Source organism: Cervus canadensis, chromosome 18, assembly GCF_019320065.1.
Source record: "Cervus canadensis isolate Bull #8, Minnesota chromosome 18, ASM1932006v1, whole genome shotgun sequence".
In the NCBI taxonomy this organism is placed as follows: domain Eukaryota; kingdom Metazoa; phylum Chordata; class Mammalia; order Artiodactyla; family Cervidae; genus Cervus; species Cervus canadensis.
The window spans coordinates 40,512,261-40,530,382 of record NC_057403.1 but is presented as its reverse complement, the minus strand read 5'-3'; the positions used below and the strand labels follow the sequence as shown (position 1 = coordinate 40,530,382).

The window sequence follows — 18,122 nt, the reverse complement described above, 5'->3', positions numbered from 1 at the left end:
TTTTTTTTTTTTTTTTTTTTTTTTTTTTTTTTTTTCGACTTTGTGCGACCCCATAGACGGCAGCCCACCAGGCTCCTCCATCCCTGGGATTCTCCAGGCAAGAATACTGGAGTGGGTGTTCTTTGTTTCTTATAACAATATTTTAAAATCAATTTTGCCTGACATGAGTATTACTATTTTTAGTATTACTATTACTATTCCAGCTTTGATTTCTGTTTGCATGGAATACCTTTTTCTATCCCCTCACTTTCAGTCTGTTTGTGTACCTAGAACTGAAGTGGGTCTCTTGTAGACAGCATATGTATGGGTCTTTTTTTTTATATCCATTCAGCCAGTCTGTGTCTTTTGGTTGGAGCATTTAATCCATTTGCATTTAAGGTAATTACCAATACGTATGTTCTTGTTGCCATTTTGTTAATTGCTTCGGGATTGTTTTTGTAGGTCTTTTTTCTTCCCTTCCTCTTTTGTTCTTTTGTGATTTGATGACTATCTTTAGGGTTGTGTTTGGATTCCTTTCCCATTTTTGTGTGTACATCTTTTGTAGATTTTTGATTTACAGTTCCCATGAGGTTTTGATATAGCAGTTTGATATATAAACAAGATTGCATTAAGCTGCTGGTCTCTTAACTTCAATGTGTTTCCAAATATCCTGCATTTGTACTCTCCTCACAGTTGCTGGTTTTGATATCATATTGTGTGTGGATGATTTCCTACCTTTACTGTATGTTTGCCTTTACCAGTGAGCTTTCCTGTTTGTGATTTTCTTGTTTCTAGTTGTGGGCTTTACTTTTCGGCCTAGAGAAGTTCCTTTAGCATTTGCTGCAAAGCTGGTCTGATGGTGCTGAATTGTCTTAGCTTTTGTTTGTCTATAAAGCTTTTGATTTCTCTATTGAATCTGGATAAAAGCCTTGCTGGGTAAGAGTATTCTTGGTTGTAGCTTTTTCCCTTTCATTACTTTAAATATATCATGTCACTCCCTTCTGGCCTGCAGAGTTTCTGCTGAAAAATCAGCTGATAACCTATGGGGATTCTCTTGTGTTATTTGTTGCTTTTCCCTTTTTGATTGTAATATTTGCTCTTTGTCTTTAATTTTTATCAGTCTGATTAATATGTCTCAGTGTGTTCCTCCTTGGGCACATCTGTATGGGACCCTCTGTGCTTCCTGGACCTGGTGACTGTCTCCTTTCCCATGTTAAAGAAGTTTTCAGCTATTATCGCTTCAAATGTTTTGTCAGACCCCTTCTCTCTCTTCTTCTAAGACCCCTATAATGCAAACATCAATGCATTTAATGTTGTCCCAGAGTCCTCATTTTTTTTCATTCTTTTTTCTTTATCCTTTTCCATGGCAGTGATTTCCACTGTTCTGTCTTCTAGCTCACTTATTTATTCTTCTGCCTCATTTATTCTGCTATTGGTTCCTTCTACTGTATTTTTTCTTTTGGTTATTATATTGTTCATCTCTGCTTGTTTAAATTTTCTCTTTGTTAAACACTTCTTCTATCTTCTTGATCTGTGACTCCATTCTTTTCCCAAGATCTTGGATTATCTTTACTATCACTATTCTGAATTCTTTTTCAGGTCAATTACCTATCTCCACTTTACTTAGTTGTTCTTCTGGGGTTCTATTTTGTCCCTTCATCTGAAACATATTCCTCTGCTGTTTCATTTTGTCCCACTTTCTGTGTTTGCAGTCTCACAGGCTGTGGGATCATAGTTCCTCTTGCTTCTGGTGTCTGTCCCCATCTTGTCATGGCTGCTTCTTTGTCTTTGGAAGTAGAAGATCTTTTCTTAGTAGATTCCACTTCTTTTTTGTCAATGGTTGTTCAGCAGTTAGTTGTGATTTTGGTGTTTTCATAAGAGCAGGTGAGCTCAGATCCTTCTATTCTACCATCTTGTCTGGGCAGCCTTCTCAGCAAATATTTTCTGAACCAGCTCCTCTGTGCCAGGGACTGTGTCAAAGCTGAGGCACAACTACAGAGCTCCAAATAGAGTTGAGGGGACAGAGTAAGGCAAGCAAATGCCAGAGATAGGAAAACTTTAGGTGGTCAAAAATGCCATAGAAAAAATAAAACAAGGTGAAGTATTTGAGATGTGATGGGGGGTTGGGACATGGGTCAAGGAGACTTTGGAGGAAGAGGTGGTGACATTCAAGCTGAGATGTTAATGGATGGCGTGACATTCATGGCTATATCCTAGCCTACCTGGTTACCAGCAGGTGCTCCATGGCTGTTTTTGAATGAATGAAGGAGGGAGGGGCGCCTGGGCAGAGAGAGCAGCACCCGCAAAGGCCCTGAGGTGGGAACTTGTTCAGGGTATTTCAAGAGCCTGTTCTCTCCAACACCCGCCTCTCTGTCTCCTTTGGTGGCTGTCGTATCTCCTCAGGAGCTTGGGGCATCTGGCCTGCCCACTGTACCCTCACTGTCCCCTTCCCCATGACATGGGAAAGCATATGCTTGGCTCCCAGCAGATGGTGCTGTCCAACCACTCCCTCCTTTGGGGTCCCAACAATCTTCCCGAGTCAAAGTCACATCCCCATGGGCCCCCCCAAGGGCTGTGCTGGGCTGGGGAAGAGCACAGTGGGCCCTGCCTCACTTCACACTCTGGTTTGCCCCTGACTAGCTGAGTGACCTTGGGTGGGGTATTAGTTCCCCAGGACCTCTGCAATGAAGCACCACAAACTGGGTGGCTTCAAACAACAGAAATGTATTCTCGCACAGTTCTGGAGGCTGGAAATCCAAATTCAAGGTGTTGGCGGGGCTGTGCTCCCTCTGCGGGTTCTAGGGGAGGGTACCTCCTTGCCTCTTCCAGCTCCTGGTACCTGCAGGCATCCCTTGCTTTGTGGCAGTGTCACTCCCATCTCTGCCGCCGCCTCATGACTGCCTTCCCTCTGTGTCTTAAACATTATCCTCCCCTACGGACATCAGTCCTGTGGGAATCAGGGCCCATCGTACTCCAGGATGTCCTCATCTTAACTCCACATCTGCAACTACCCTCTTTCCAAATACGGTCACATTCTGAGGTGCCAGGGATGAAGATTTTAACACCTCTTCGGGTGGACACAGTTCAACCTCTGATAGGTGGGTTACATAACCTCTCTGTGCCTCAGCTATCTGATCTGTGAAATGGAATGGTAGTAATAGGGCTCGTCTGCCAGGCTTGCAGGGCAGCCTAAGTGGAACAGTGGAAGCCTCAGGACAGGGCCAGGCACTCGGCCAATGCTATTATTTCCATCTCCTCTGTGAAGACTTGCTGAGAGCTGGGACCAGGAGCTGAGGAGCAGATGGCCATGTCCTTGCCCAGAAGGACTTGCTGAGGCAGACTAGGGGGTGGGTGGCCTGGGATGTGGAGGCTCAGAGAGGCCCCTCCAGACTGTCTGGATGGGAAGGGGCGGCTGGGTGCCTCTTCATTGTGGTAGGCTGAAAGTCCTTAACGAAAGGTCCGGGGAGTCCCATCTGCAGAGAGCTAGGGTGCCCAACCATGGTAGGAGCCCACAAGGCCATTCAGACACTTGAGTGAGCCCAGACGACCTTTCAGACCCAATCAGCCTACAGATTCTGGGCTGGAGTTTGGGCTAGAAGCCCGGCACAGCCCAGCAAAGACAGAGTGTATGTAGACTCCCCAAAGCTGGGAGGAGCCTACAACCTGACAGGCAGGGAAACTGAGGCAGAGAGCGAAAGCGACTTGTGGGGAGTTCACATCGAGAGGTGGGAGCCCTTGTCTCCTAGTCTCCCCATGGAGGGCCCCTGGCTGGGTGTGGGCACCAGGGGTTAGAGCCCCAGGGCTGTACCCCAGTCCCTGAGGCTGCCCCACTTGCAGCTCCTGGGAGCTGCAGGCAGCTACCCTTCGAATGAAGCTAGGTTGGAATAACTGGCTGGTGGTCATTGTCGCCATGCCCTCCACCCTCCATTAGCTTGTTCCCCACTCTGAGCCTGACCAGCGCACCCCCACCCAGGTCCCTGATGTGCTTTCTGCATCCCAGAGTCCAACCACGCCCATCCCCTAGAGTGCTTACTGGTAGGCCAGAGGCCAGGGTATGGCCAGCCCCTCCTTGCAGATGAAGGAGCTGAGACATGGGGTAGGGGCAAAAAATGGGCAGAACCTGGTGCCTTGCTCCTTGGGGGGCAGGGTGGAGGCTGCCACTCAACCTTCTGGGCCAACCCCTAGGGTGGTAGGCCAGGAGACCCCTGGACAGAGCCCTTTGGAACAAGGCTCAGAGGAACCAGGGTCCCTGGGATCCTAGAGGAGGCCCCCTCCCCCCAGTCTAGAGCTTATGGATTTGGTGGGGGCTACAGGGAATAGCCTCCCTCTGGGTGTGGTCTGGCCAAAGCTGGGGGCCTCAGGGGATGGAAGAGGGCATCAGGGCTGACCCCTGCAGCAGCCTCTTCCCCACACTGTCTGCATCTATATTTATCCCTACAATAGCCTGACTGCCTGTCGGGAGCGCAGCATTTTCAGGGCACAGCAGCCTTAGTTAAAGTGGAGAAGTGATTTGTGTCAAAATGCTGACCCCCTCCACCTTGACTAGAGCACTGGGCTATTCTCTGGGGGCTGCACGTCTGCTGGAGGGGGCCAGTGCAGCAGTGGGTGGGCGGGGAGGGCCCGGGGGGCATGAGCAGCTGGGGGCTGGACCCCCACACACATACACTTCAGAGAACCAGGGCTGTGGGACATGGGGATGATGGGGCTGTGGCTGGAAGGTGGGACCAGATAAACGCTAAAGCCTTTCAGCTCAGAGATTCGGAGAAGTCCTAATTTCTGGAATCCCAGGATTCTGGATTCTTTGCATCCCTAGTCGCAGGCCTCCGCAATTCCAAGATGCCATGGGCTGTCTCCCCTTCAACCTAACTCTTCCGTACTTTCAGCAAACGTTTGTCGAGCTCCCATTCTATGCCTCTCTGCGCTCGGAACAACAGAAATGAAAATAGACCTGGTCCCGTCTTTAAGTTCACGTGAGGGTGACATTTCCTAAGCCAGTGGTTGCAATATGGTGACAATCGTAAGTGCATCCCTGTCCGGGGCCAGGGGCTCAGGGGGTGCTTTGTAGAGCAGTCCCCGAGTTGTATGTGTTTTTTCTTTTTAACATTTTATTGATGTATAATACACAATATAGAACAGACTTCCCAGGTGTACAAGTCAGTGACTGTTCACAAACCAAAAACATCCGCGTTAGCACTCCCCAGACCGAGACACAAACATGACCGGCCCCAAAGCCCCCTGGTAGCCCCTCCCAGTCACTGACACCCTCCCCCACTATCTTGCAACCCTTACTCCCAACAACATAGATTTGTTTTGTCTGTGTTTAACTTCCTGATGTAATGGACATGAACTTGGGCAAACTCCCCGGAGACGGTGAGGGGTAGGGAGGCCTGGCATGCTGCAGTCCATGGGGTCGTGAAGAGTCGGACACAACTGGGTGACTAAACAACAACAAAATGAGATAGTACAGGATGACAGGCTCCTTTGTGTCTGGTGTCCTCCACTCAGCACGTTCGTGAGACCCCGTTCCTATTGTTGGTATCCTTGTGCTTCCTTGTGCTCAGGGCAGTCCAGTCCGTTGTGTGCGCATTCATCGTTTGTTTAGCCCCTTTCCTGATGATAGGCACTTAGGGGACTCCTGGCCTGGGGCTATTACAAATAGTGCTGCTCTGAAAGTTCTAAGGTGTGTCTTTTGGGGAACATACTGCATGTTTCTGCTGGGCATTGCTGGGATCATCGTAACGGATACATTCATTTAGCTTTGTAAATACTGCCAGAGGTTTCTCCAAAGTAGTTGGAGAAACCAGTCTACACTCCTGTTGGTAGCACATGAGAGTTCCAGTTGCTCCCCATCCTTTTCGACACTTGGTATTGCCAGCTTTTAAAACATTTTTTTTATTTATTCATTTTGGCCGCACTGCATGGCATGTGGGATCTTAGTTCCCCGACCAGGGATCAAACCTGCACCCCCTGCAGTGGAAGCACAGAGTCTTAACCACTGGACCAGCTTTTAAGATTATATCCTGGGGGTGGGGGCATAGTGACATTGATTTCGTTTGGTTTTCCTCAGCTGAGTTTGAAGGAGAAAGCTAACTGAAGAAGAAGGAAGGGCATTCCAGGCAGATGAAACAACATGTGCAAAACTACGGAGGCGTGAAAAAGTATTGTTGGGACCCTGTAAACAGCATAGCTAGAGCCAGAAATGTGTTGAGGCAGTGTGATGGGGGGCTTTTGGATGTTGTCCTAAGAATGGTGGAGGGTCCTGGAGAAGATGTTCTCATTTTGAGCTAGCACCTACAGTGTATCAGGCACTTTGTGATTTCCACTTGGTGGACAAGAAAACTAAGCCAAGACTCAGAAAGGCCTCTGACTTGTCCAGAGTCATATTAGCAGAGGGTCTGGAATGCACATCCTTCCAAGCCTCAGTTTGCTCATCTGGAGAGTGGGGGTGGTGAGAGCGCCTTGCTCAAGGATGTTGTGAAGCTATTGAAGTTAAAGTCTGTAACACACTGGGCCCAGGGCCTGAGGCAGGCGTTATTATTACTCTCGTTTTACCCCGTGTCTCTGTCAGCATGGCCACACCACAGCCTGTCTTCCCTGCCAGCTGACGGGGTAGCAGTGGGCTCTTCTAGCTCCCGTGATTAGGAAGGGCTGGCTGAGAACTCCAGCCTCAGCACCCTGTTCTCCTGCCTCACGGCAGGTCTCCTAGGACCTGAAGGTTGCTATGATGGTTAATCTTATGTGTCAACTTGGCTAGGCTATGGTGACCAGTTGTTCAGTTAAAACACCTGTCTGATGTTGCTTTTGTAGGTATTTTTCAGATGTGATTAGCATTTAAATCGGTAGACTTATGTTAATTCTCCATTACGTGGGTGGGCTACATTCAATCAATCAGAGGCCTTAAAAGAAAGGACTAAGGTTTCTCCCAGAAGAAGGAATTCAGCCCCAAGACTGCAACATAGAAACCTTGCCTAGTTTCCAGTCCACCTGGCTTGCCCTGTGGATTTGGGACTCAAGACTACAATATCAACTGTAACCCGAATTTCCAGCTTTCCATCTCGCCCTGCAGATTTCAGACTTGTCAGCCCCCATAAACGCATGCGCTGATCCCTTAAAAGAAATCTCTATGTAGATATCCACCTAGTGGTTCTGTTTTCTCGGGAGAACTCTAATACAGTTGCCATTTTTCTTCCTGGGTCTTCTCTTCTGGGAAATGGGGAGAAGGAGGCAACTTAGATCTGGATGCGTTCAAGGCGTATTCCCACCCTGAAAGGTCAGTGAAGGCGGCCATCAGGGCCAGTGGGGACCAGGCGTGTGGCTGGCCAACCAAGGATTCCAGCTACCAGAGTGTCCCCACCTAAGACCAGTGGCTGCAGACTCACAGGTTTGCCGAGACTCAGCCCGAACTCAGCATGTGAAGCTGGCAGGGCTTTTATGGGGACCAAATATGGCGACTGCCTCATTATGCCAAGAGCAGGCTAAACCACAGCCATCCCCGGGTGTGGTCAGCCCTCGGGCGCCATGTGGCAGCTTGGTGTTCAAAGTGTGGTCTCAGATGGGCCACCTCAGTAGCACCTGGGAGCTTGTTGAAAATGCAGACTCTCAACTTCCCCAGACCTGTGGGCACTGGCAACTACATTCTAACAAGATGCCCCACCTACCCACCCCTCTGGGATCTGTGTGTGCTGAACCCCCTGCTGGCGTCACCAGGAAAGTGAGTGTCTGTTAGTCGCTCAGTTGTGTCCAACTCTTTGTGGCCCCGTGGCCTGGAGCCCGCCAGGATCCTCTCTGTCCATGGAATTCTCCAGGCAAGAATACTGGAGTGGGTTGCCATTCCCTTCTCCAGGGGATCGTCCCAACCCAGGGATCAAACCCAGGTCTCCTACACTGTAGGCCATCAGGGAAGCCCTGCCACCAGGAGGGCTCATTAAAGACAAATGCCACTCTGGGGACTCTGACTAAGCGGGTCTGTTTGGGGCCCAGGAACCTGCAGGAGGGAGGGAGGAGGCCCATCTGGGAACCATAGTTGGAGCAATGACAGTGGAGGCCACTCTGGGAACCTCTGCTGTCAGTGATCAGACACCGCTGGGCACGGTCTGCTGCCTGAATGAAGGCTCAGATGCCCTCAGGATCCTGGGGGCCATGGTCCAGGAGTATAGACCTTGAAGTGTGTGGGGTCTGAGTCTGTTATTCCCTCCCTGACCCCGCATTTACCATCCTGGTCTACCTTGGCATCTCTGAGCTGTGTCTTCCAGCTGAGAAGGGGAGTCTAGGACCATATACTCAACCAGTTTTAACCCCTGGTCCCCTTTATACACACTGTAAACCTCACACGTCTGCCCCTGCCCCCAGCCATCTGGAAGCACTGCTAATAGCAAGAGCTGCAGAGTGTCATTCTGAGTGCTTCACCTCACTTAATCCTCGACATCAATACCTGATGAGAGCACTTTTATTGTTCCTGTGTTGTTTTTTTTTTAAGGTTTCTGTATTTTATGTATTTATTTAATTTTGGCTGCACTGGATCTTCATTGCTGGATGCAGACGTTCTCTAGTTGTGGCGAGAAGGGGCTGCTTCTCATTGCAGTGGCTTCTCCTGTTGCAGGGCAGGAGCTGTAGGCACGCAGGCTCAGTAGTGGTGGCCCATGGTACTTAGTTGCTCTGAGGCATGTGGAATCTTAACAGGGATGGAACCCATGGCCCCTGCATTGGTAGGCAGATTCTTAACCTCTGGACCACCAGGGAAGTCCCTGTTCCTGTTTTTTTTAGAGGGGGAACAAAGACCAGAGAGGTTAAGTAACTTGCCTGAGACCACACAGCAGGTAAATGAAAGCCCCAAGGATTCAAACCCCGACAGTCTGAATCCAGAGTCCGTGCTGTCAACCTTGGCACAGTACTGTCCGGAGGACCACACTCCTGTCCTTGTAACCGCCACAAGAGTCAACAGAGCCTTACTTCGTGCAGTTGGCACTGAAAACAGGATTTCCTTTTTCAGGTATCAGTTTGAGCAGACTTGTTCAGAGGGCACACGCGGCCCCCCAGTTCTGACAGGCCAGCTGCTGTGGCACTTGCCTCTTGTCCACCAGATGAGACTCTGCAGTGGAGGCTGCTGCCTCCCTGGGCAGCTCAAACTCCCATCTCCCTCTTCCCCATCTGGGTCTCTGTCTCCACCCCCGGCCACTGCCTCCCCTGTTTCCTGCCATCCCTCTCCCCATGCCTGCCCCTTGAGCCTGCCCCTCTCTTGGTGTCTCCTGTCACAGGCCACCTCTGAATTGGGGCCCCTGCAGGCCACCTTGGCGTCTCTTCCCCACAGCGGGTGGGGTGCATCACCCAGCTTCTGGGTCCTGAGCCACTGGGGCCAGCAGTGGGGGAGAAAGACGGAGTCGGGCGGCCCTAGCTCTTAGCCTCAGCACCATCCTTCCCTGGCATCACTGCCCCTTCATGAACCTCAGTTTCCACCTCTGTGAAGTGGGACTGTGAACCCCTCTAGTGCTGGCCTCTTGGAGCAGTGATGAGGGTCCCGGGATTCAGAAAGGGCTTTGTGATCTCTTGAGTGATGTGTGCGGTGGGGCAGTGGTTGTGATTCCTCTGGGGCTGCGGGGGGCAGGGTGGGGGGGGTTCCTGCCCTCATTCATCTGGCACCTATTTATCCCACACCTGCCCACAGCGTAAGTGCTGTTCTAGGTGCTGGGAAAACAGTGGTGATCCCTCCCTTGTGGCATGTACACTCTAGAGGGACAGGCAGCACACAAGGCAAATGGACAGATAGTAAAATGCTTGTACATCACATTGTTCTGCGAAGAAAATGGTGCAGGGCTGAGATTACATTTGCTTGGGTGACCAGGGAAGGCCTCTGGTGGGGGGGATGACATTAAGCTGACAACTAAGATCTGTCGTGTGAAGAAAGGCATCTCTGGCAGGGGGAAGAGCAAGTGCAAAGGCCCTGAGGCAGGAGCGAGGTTGGCACGTTTGCAGAGCTGGAGGAGACCGGCGTGGCTGGGGCCCGGGGAGTGAGGGCGAGCATGGCACGAGGGGGAGGGTCGGGAGAGGATTTGCATTGTGTGACCAGGAGATGCAGGCCCTGGGAGATTTTCAGGGGGAGCTGTGGTAGCATCTGATTTGCATGTGTGTTTTTGTTTTTTTTTAAATTTTTTATTTATTTATTTTTGACCGCCCTGGGTCTTCATTCCTGCTCGGGCTTTTCTCTAGTTTCAGAGAGCAGAGCGGGTGGCAGGGGAGAGGGGCCTACTCTCTAGTTGCATTGCACAGGCTTCTCATTGCAGTGGCTTCTCTTGTTGAGGAGCATGAGCTCTAGGCAAGCAGGCTTCAGTAGTTGCAGCTCCCGGGCTCTAGATTACAGACTCAGTAGTTGTGGCACATGGGCTTAGTTGCTCCGTGCTATGTGGGATCTTCCTGGATTAGGGATCTAACCTAAATGTGTTTCCTGCATTGGCAGGCAGATTCTTTGCCACTGAGCCACCAGGGAAACCCCTGCCCCCAAATTGCATGTTTCAAGACTCCCTCTGGCTCTGGTGTGGAAAAGAGAGTCTGGGGTTGCTCAGGGAGACCTGTCATTGGCCAGGGGAGTGGAGGGGGGTAGATGGGGAGGATTCTGGATACATCTTAGAGGTAGAACCAACCACAGTAGTGGGATAGGGGGTGAAGGAAAGAGAGAGGCCAAGGATGATGGGTTCCTAGGTTTCTGGCTGAAACTGGAATGTTCTAGACCTGTGGCTCAGCCCCAGAGTCCCCAGATTCTGTTTTTTCTGCTTAAAGAGTAAGATGCCTTAGAAGCCCGGGGCCAGTGGACCCTGTGGGAGCTTAAGCCTGAGTCTTATCCATTGTTGTAGCCCAAGGTGCTCAAGGACTGTTGACTGAATGAATGAAGGGGAATTCCCAAGCCCTGCCCACTCTCTGCCCTGCTTTCTGTAAAAAGAAATACTATCCCTTCTGTATCCCTGTCCTCTGATCCCTTCCCTGGTGCCCTGGTCACCCCAGAAGGCTTATGTCTATCTGGGCCAGGAGTCAGGACCATCCACAAGTGGGCCCTGGCTCCCCAGACCCCCTCTCCAGCCCGAAGCCTCCAATTACCTGCGGGCGCGCGGGAGCTGCATCAGGGAGCTTTCCGCCCTGCCCAGATGCGCATGGCAGGCCCAGCCCTCCCTTAATGACACCTTGCCTGCCGGCCCTCTTGCTGGAGTAGGAGGGGAGGGGGCCCAGCCCAGCCTAGGCTGTGGTTTCTTTTTCCATTGCGTCAGGCCTCAGGGTCCGGCCCGCCTGCCCGCTGCCGGCTGGCGCAGAGGGATCCACTCTGACCCCCGCCTCCCCCACTGCAGACACCATGTGCTCCCCGTTTCGGGCATCTAGAAGCTTCCAGCCAGAGGGTGAGTTGGGGATGGGGGACCTGCCCCTAACTGGGGGTGGAGTGCCCCTTCCCCACCCACCCATCGCTCCGGCTCTCCGGGGCCTGCGAGCTGATCCAGGTGGGGTGGCAGTGGGCTTTGAGGAGTCCCACCCAGCCTGACCCTCCCATGGGACCTGGCCCTCCTGGCCACACCCTCAGCCAGGCTGGAGCCAGTGAGGGGCAGGAGGACAGTGCAGTAACCGCGTGGTGAGGGTGGCTCAGATCCGGGGGAGAGCGGGAAGAAGTGGCCCCAGAGTGATCATTTGAGTGCTTGCCTCCACATTTGTTAGTCTGGGGGCCTAGGTATATGTGTGTATCCATGTATACATGCACCAGGAAGTGTGTGAACCTGGGTGTGTGTACCTGACACCCCCAGAATGAAAACAGAGGTCTCTGACTTGGCAGTGGGGCAGATGGTGGCCCAAGTGACATCTCAGCTGTTAGGAAGGGGGCCTGTGAGGTGGAGAGGAAGTGAGTGGGCTGGAATCTACCCCATCAGTGATGATGGGAGAGGCAAGGGTGTGGACAGGGTAACCCCAGAGGAACTAGTGACCTTGGGTGCTCTGGGGCCCTCTTAGCCTCAGGCTCCCTTGGGCTTGGCTGACACCCCAGATAGTCCCCACCTAGGTTCTAGATCCCCACCATGCCTAACAGTCTCCCTGCCCAGGCCATATGTTGGCCTGGGAGTCTGGAGACTTGGCTCACACCCTGCCTCTGGTTCCTGACTGTGTGACCTCGAACAGGTGACTTCTGCTTCTGAGCCTCAAGTTTCCTTATCTGCAAAATGGGAGTGGCTGTCATGCTTCCCCCCCCCCCATCCTCCATGGGTAGGTGTAAGCATAAACAGGTGTTCTCTCAGCCCCCTGGCAAGATGTCCTTTTTAAAAAAAAAACAAACAAACTTATTTGGCTGTACTGGGTCTTAGTTGCAGGACACAGGATCTTTAATTGGGGCATGCAGGATCTAGTTCCCTGGCCAGGGATCGAATCTGGGCCCCCTGAGTTAGGAGCGCAGAGTCTTAGCCACTGGATCACCAGGGAAGTCCACGATGTCTATGCAGGACATCACTATTCCCCATTCTCCTTGCTGAGTAGAGGATTTGCTCGCCCCTCCCCCACGGGGCATGGCCACCCAGCTGCTCACAGTGAGCGGGAGTGCGACTCTCCAGCCCCTCCGATGGAAACTAATTTTTACACGACATGAATAAATCCTGCAGGCAAATTGCAGTGCTGTCCTGATGCTCTGGGCTCGTGTGATTATAATGAGGTTCTAGGGACAGACAGTGGGAGGGAGGGCGCTGAGCACTGGCTTTGTCTCTTCCCAGATCCTCTGCCTGCCAGGCACGCCCTGGGGTGCTGCGTCTGGAGCCCCACACTCACCCAGGCCTCCTGAGACCTGGGCCCAGCGAAAGGCTGGCGCTCAGGGACTGGGCTGGGCCCCGGGTCAGCGGGAGGGGGCGGGCCCAGCGTTGCCACTGTGACTCCATCCTTCTGCTTGGATGCTAGCCACCTCCTCGCTGGCCTCCCTGCTGCCTCTCCTCTGTCTAACAACCCCTTCTCCCCACAGGGGCTGGAGCGAGCTTTTAAAAACACAAATCAGATCATGTCACCTCTCTGCTTAAAACCCTCCAAGGCTTCCATCACTTTCAGAACAAAGCCCCAGCTCCCCCTGGGAGTCTCCAGCCCACAAGACCTGGCTGCCCTCCAGGCTAGAACAGGAGCTCAGAGAGGGCTGAGGCTGGGCCATCTTCTTAACTGCCAGGCCCAGCCCTGGCACAGTTCTTGGGACTCAGCAGACGCTCGGGAAACACTCTGGGGTGAAGAGCGAGCCTCGGTGTTGCAAGGCTCCAATATGTCAGTTGCTCAGGAGAAGCCCAGGTCTTCCTGGCAACATGAATGGGATGCCTGTGTCCATCGTGATGTGTTACTGCTCTGACAGGAGCAACTTGGACCTGTGTGTATCTCATGGGTAAAGACAGACCAAAGCAGAGAGCAACTTCAGAGACAACCTAAACACTCACCTACGGAGATTCCTTTTTCATGCATTTCGTGCATTCTTTCTTCAGGCTTTTCCCCATCCCCATCCTGCTCCCCTCCCCAACCACACACACACTTCTCGCTCCACATCTTGAGGGCCAGGTAGTGACGCCTCCCCAGGGTGTGGAGGGCTGTTTCGGATGTCTGTTCCCTCTCTGACCCTCAGTGTTGTCCCCCTAGACTGTGAGGCGCTGCTGCCGCCGCCGCTGCCAACCCCCATGGCCTACATACCCGGTGGGGGTGCCCCGGCCTCGGGGGCGGCCCCCGTGGGCTCCCAGTACTGCGTGTGCAAGGTGGAGCTGTCCGTCAGTGGCCAGAACCTGCTGGACCGGGATGTCACCTCCAAGTCCGACCCCTTCTGTGTCCTCTTCACAGAGACCGATGGCAGGTGGATGGAGGTGAGGTCCCGTGGTGTGCGGCTGCCCAGGGTGGTGGGCGACGCAGTCGCTGGGGAGCGCTCCCCCTGCCTCCCTGGGGTCAGGCCCTTGGAAGTACTTGGAGCGGGAGCTGGGGATTCCCTGGAAAATTGTTATTCTGAAATGTTTATAGTATTAGTTAAAATATTTATATTTGTGTTTATTATAATTCATTGGTGATGGACAGGGAAGCCTGGCGCGCTGCAGTCCGGGGGTCGCAAAGAGTCGGACACGACTGAGCGACTGAACTGAATAATTTGTAGATTTATGTTTACAGAATTTTATATTTAGTGTTTATAATATTTTAAGTTACTATTGTTGTTGTTCAGTCGCACAGTCGTCTCCGACTGTTTTCGACCCCATGGACTGTAGCCCGCCAGGCTCCTCGGTCCATGGGATTTCCCAGGCAAGAACACTGGCGTGGGTTGTCATTTCCTTCTCCAGGGGATCTTCCCAACTCAGGGATCGAACCCAGGTCTCCTGCATTGTCAGGTGGGTTGTTTACCACTGAGCCACCAGGGAAGCCCTTAAGTTACTATAAGAGATGGTTAAAAGAGAGTTTTGCAAAATGCTTCCATTTTTAAAATAACTTTCCCCACTTATTCCTCAATGAGCACAGTCAGTGAGGAGCAAAGAGAGAAACAGGGAACTCTGTTAGGCTTTGGTCCCAGAGCTGAGCCAAGATCCAGCTCTGTTACTCCCTGCTGTGTGGTTTTGAGCAAATGGCTATCCCTCTCTGGGCCTGTCTCCTCATCTGTGAAATGGTTTTTTTTTTATGCCTACCTTGGAGAGCCTCAGAGCTGAGAATGCTGATGGTGCCACAGCCAAGGATTTCTGAGCTAGAAGACTTTGGCCTGCGGACCGGGGAAAGATGTAGCTTGAGGAAGGATACTGAGAAATCCAAGCCATTAAGACTTTCAAGGTTTAAAAATGGCTTTGTTTCCTATTCCAAAAGGGATCTATATGCATTGTAGTAAACTGAGACAATCCAGAAAATCAAAGTGGTTGGGAACTTACCTGTCAGGGAGAACCAGCTATGAATGGTTTGGTATCCATTCTTCCAGATAATTTTGCGTGCATGTAAACTTTCCAATATATATCTCTTAATTTTCATAGTTATTTAATGAGGCCTTGGTGGGCGTCCCCCAGAACATACAGTAGTTTACAAAGAGTTTCCACAGATGTTGGCTCCTTCTTACGATGCCAAGGAAATGGGCTGGGCTTGTTGACCCATTTTACAGAGGGGAAAATGGGGCCCAGAGAGGGGAGGGACTGACCTGTCTCACCCAGCACATTGGCAATGCAGCCAGAAGTGGGAGGTGGGACGTGGGGTCAGCCAAGGAGTGCTGGGAGTCCTATTTGCCAGGTTTCAGGAACTCCCGCTCCGCCCCACCCCTCAGGGGTGATGTCCACCCCCTCCTCCCCCAGGCACTCACCTCCATTCACAGCACTCCCCCCACCCTCCTCAATAATCTTTCTCCCACCCAGGCCAGCCACCCTGGCTAAAAATAGCCTGGGGCCAAGACCTCTTCCATCCCTGCTGCTCTCTGGCCCTTGGAAATGGAATGGGTGGGAGGAAAAATCAACACAGCCCAGGCCCCAAAATAGACCGTCACCCAGACTCTGTGGTTTGGGGCCTCAGTGCAGAGAAGCCAGGAGGCGGGGTTCCTGTCCCAGCCCCACCAGTGGCCCCCAGTGTACCGCCCTGTCCTTCCCCAGGCCTCAGTTTCCACTCTAAATGGGGGATGGGGGCCACTCAGTTCCCAGTTTTGACACCCCAGGGTTCTGTGAAGGTACAAACATCTGCCTCCATGGGAGACAGGGAACCCTGACCTCACCTCCCCCTAAGTACCCCTCCTCCTCCTCTCTCTTTCTTCTCTCAGCTTCATGTAAAACGTGGTTTGAAGAAAGGGTTCTCCACAAATAAAAAGGAAGCAAAGCCACAGACACTCAAATCCTTTCATTTTACAGAAGTGGAAACTGAGGTTCCCATGGGAAATGAGACCCCCTCTGTCACTTAACCTTGGCAGGGACAGGGTCTGAACTCTCATCCTAGAACCTGGGCATGGAGCCAGGGCCAGTATGTCAGAAGCGTGAAGGCTGGAGTCAGGCCTGGGTTCAAATCCTGGCCATGCCCTCTGGCTGTTCAACCTTGGGTAAGTCACTCAACCTCTCTCTGCTTCAGTGTTCTACTATGTGAGCTGGGAGTAATGATTGCTTCAGCCACGCAGATAACTGCCCTGAGTGTCTGGCACAGAGGTGGGTGTTCCGTGAATAGACACCATGATTTCCTATAGCCCAGGAAGAGGTTAACAGGCCTTTCTTAGTGGCTCAGTGGTAAAGAATCCACTGGCTAATGCAGGTTTGATCCCTGGGCTGGGAAGATTCCCCTGGCAAAGGAAATGGCAAACCCACTCCTGTATTCTTGCCTGGGAAATCCCATGGACAGAGGAGCCTGGCGGGCTACAATCTGTGGGGTCACGAAAGACACCAGTTAGTGACTAAACAACGACAAAGAAGGGGTGAACTGGCTCCCCGACTCTGACTCCTGTTCCCTGCTCCTTGGCCAGTACGACAGGACAGAGACCGCAGTCAACAACCTCAACCCCGCTTTCTCCAAGAAGTTCGTGCTTGACTACCACTTTGAGGAGGTGCAGAAGCTCAAGTTTGCCCTGTTCGACCAGGACAAGTCAAGCATGCAGCTGGAGGAGCATGATTTCCTGGGCCAGTTCTCCTGCAGCCTGGGCACGGTGAGATGCCCCCCCACCCCGCCCCGCCCGCCCCAGGAAGATGGGGTCAGTGCAAGTCGCCTGGCTCCCAAGGATGGAGCACCTCCTGGGGAGTCTCCTGCTGCCTGCATTCCCTGGTCCCATTTTCCCCACCTGCCTCCGGAGGTGGCAACACAAATGCAGACAGTCTTAGGGGCCCGCAGGCAGCAAAAGCGGGGAGGAACCCAAAAGGGCTTGGGGCCGGGCTGAAGCGCTCTCATCCCCAGATGCTGAGCGCAGTGACAAACAGGGGTGCGGGCCCCTGTGGCCAGAACTTCTGAGAGAGAGAAGCAAGCAGGTGCGGTCTTGACTTCCTGGGGTAGGAGCATTCGACCAGCCACAAAGACACCCGTGGTCGTCCCACTTCCGCAGCTGGCTCACCGTGTGACCTTGGGCAACTTTCTTTCCTTCTCTGGGCTACACTTCCCCCTCCGGCTCACTCTCTGGTGTGCTTATGGAAGTTGCAGGGCTAAGACTTCCTGACACAAGTTCCGATCACTGTTAACAGTTCTGGGCTCTAGGGCAAGCCCCACGGCCTTCTGAGCCTCCTGTTTTACTTGGGAACAGTGATGACTACTCTGCTCAGCCTGTAGGGATAGTGGGTGAATAAAATGGGAATGGTTCCAAGAGGTTCTCGTGGAGACTGAAACGCCCTGGGCCTTCCAGGAAATGATGTTCAATGAAAAAAGCGAGGGCCCGGCAGTTGCCTAAGAAGTGAGGTGTGTCCCTCAGGGTCCCGGCGGTGTGTCTACACCCTCAAAAGGTAGTGGAAGAGAGAGCTGAAGGGCCAGTGGGCAGAGCAGAAACCCACAAGGGGTGGGGAAACCTGCATAGGGCCTGACACCAGCTGGCCACCCCTGGTCTGGAGGGAGGGGCAGTGCAGGAAGTGGTATTGCCCGGGGCCAGGGGAGAGCTGTGGCCACCATGGGGAGGCCCCAGGGCTGGAACCGAGGCCGCTGATGAGCAGCAAAGTTTCAGCCTAGCCTTTCTCCCCTCCTGCTAGACCCCCCGCTGGGGGGAGGGGTGAACCCCCTCAATCTAGAGGACAGGGGAGCTAGGTGAAGTAGTCCACAGTGGCACAGAGAAGGCCGAGAGTGGAACTGGTGGGGAAAAAAGCTAGCACAGGGACAGTAAGAACATGCTCACATCAGCACAAAGAAACAGCATTTCCCCTGAGAAACACAACCGTGGTGGACAGGGAGAGAGTGGGAATGGGGGGTGAAGAGGCGGGCGGGAGGGAGACTTCACAGTGTGTTCCCTTGTCCTCCCTATATCGTACTGATCCTTGAATCCTGTGTGAATGTCTTCATTATTCAAACCATTGAAAATGCATGGAAGGAGTCAGGATTTGATCCTCTCCATCAGGGATCACACCCGGAGGGAGAAGGGGGTCTCTGGATAACTCTGGGGGAGGCGGTTACTGGCCAGCCTCCCTTCAGCAGCCTCCAGAACGTGAGCCTTCCAGGAGCCTTTTCCTAGGGGCTTGCAGGTCCCCAGGAATCGGACTGCTGGAATTCCAACCCAG

At 52.6% G+C, this 18,122-nt stretch overlaps 1 protein-coding gene across 1 annotated transcript in view; it reads left to right on the top strand.

Annotated features, from left to right (window-relative positions):
• CPNE2 (copine 2) overlaps positions 1-18,122 on the top strand; it is a 55,367-nt gene that overhangs the window by 10,165 nt on the left and 27,080 nt on the right. Inside the window, exons 2-3 of the mRNA XM_043437558.1 lie at positions 13,594-13,811; positions 16,400-16,579. Coding sequence (XP_043293493.1) covers positions 13,632-13,811; positions 16,400-16,579 — 360 coding nt within the window. The 5' untranslated portion in view covers positions 13,594-13,631. The remainder of the gene's footprint in view (positions 1-13,593; positions 13,812-16,399; positions 16,580-18,122) is intronic.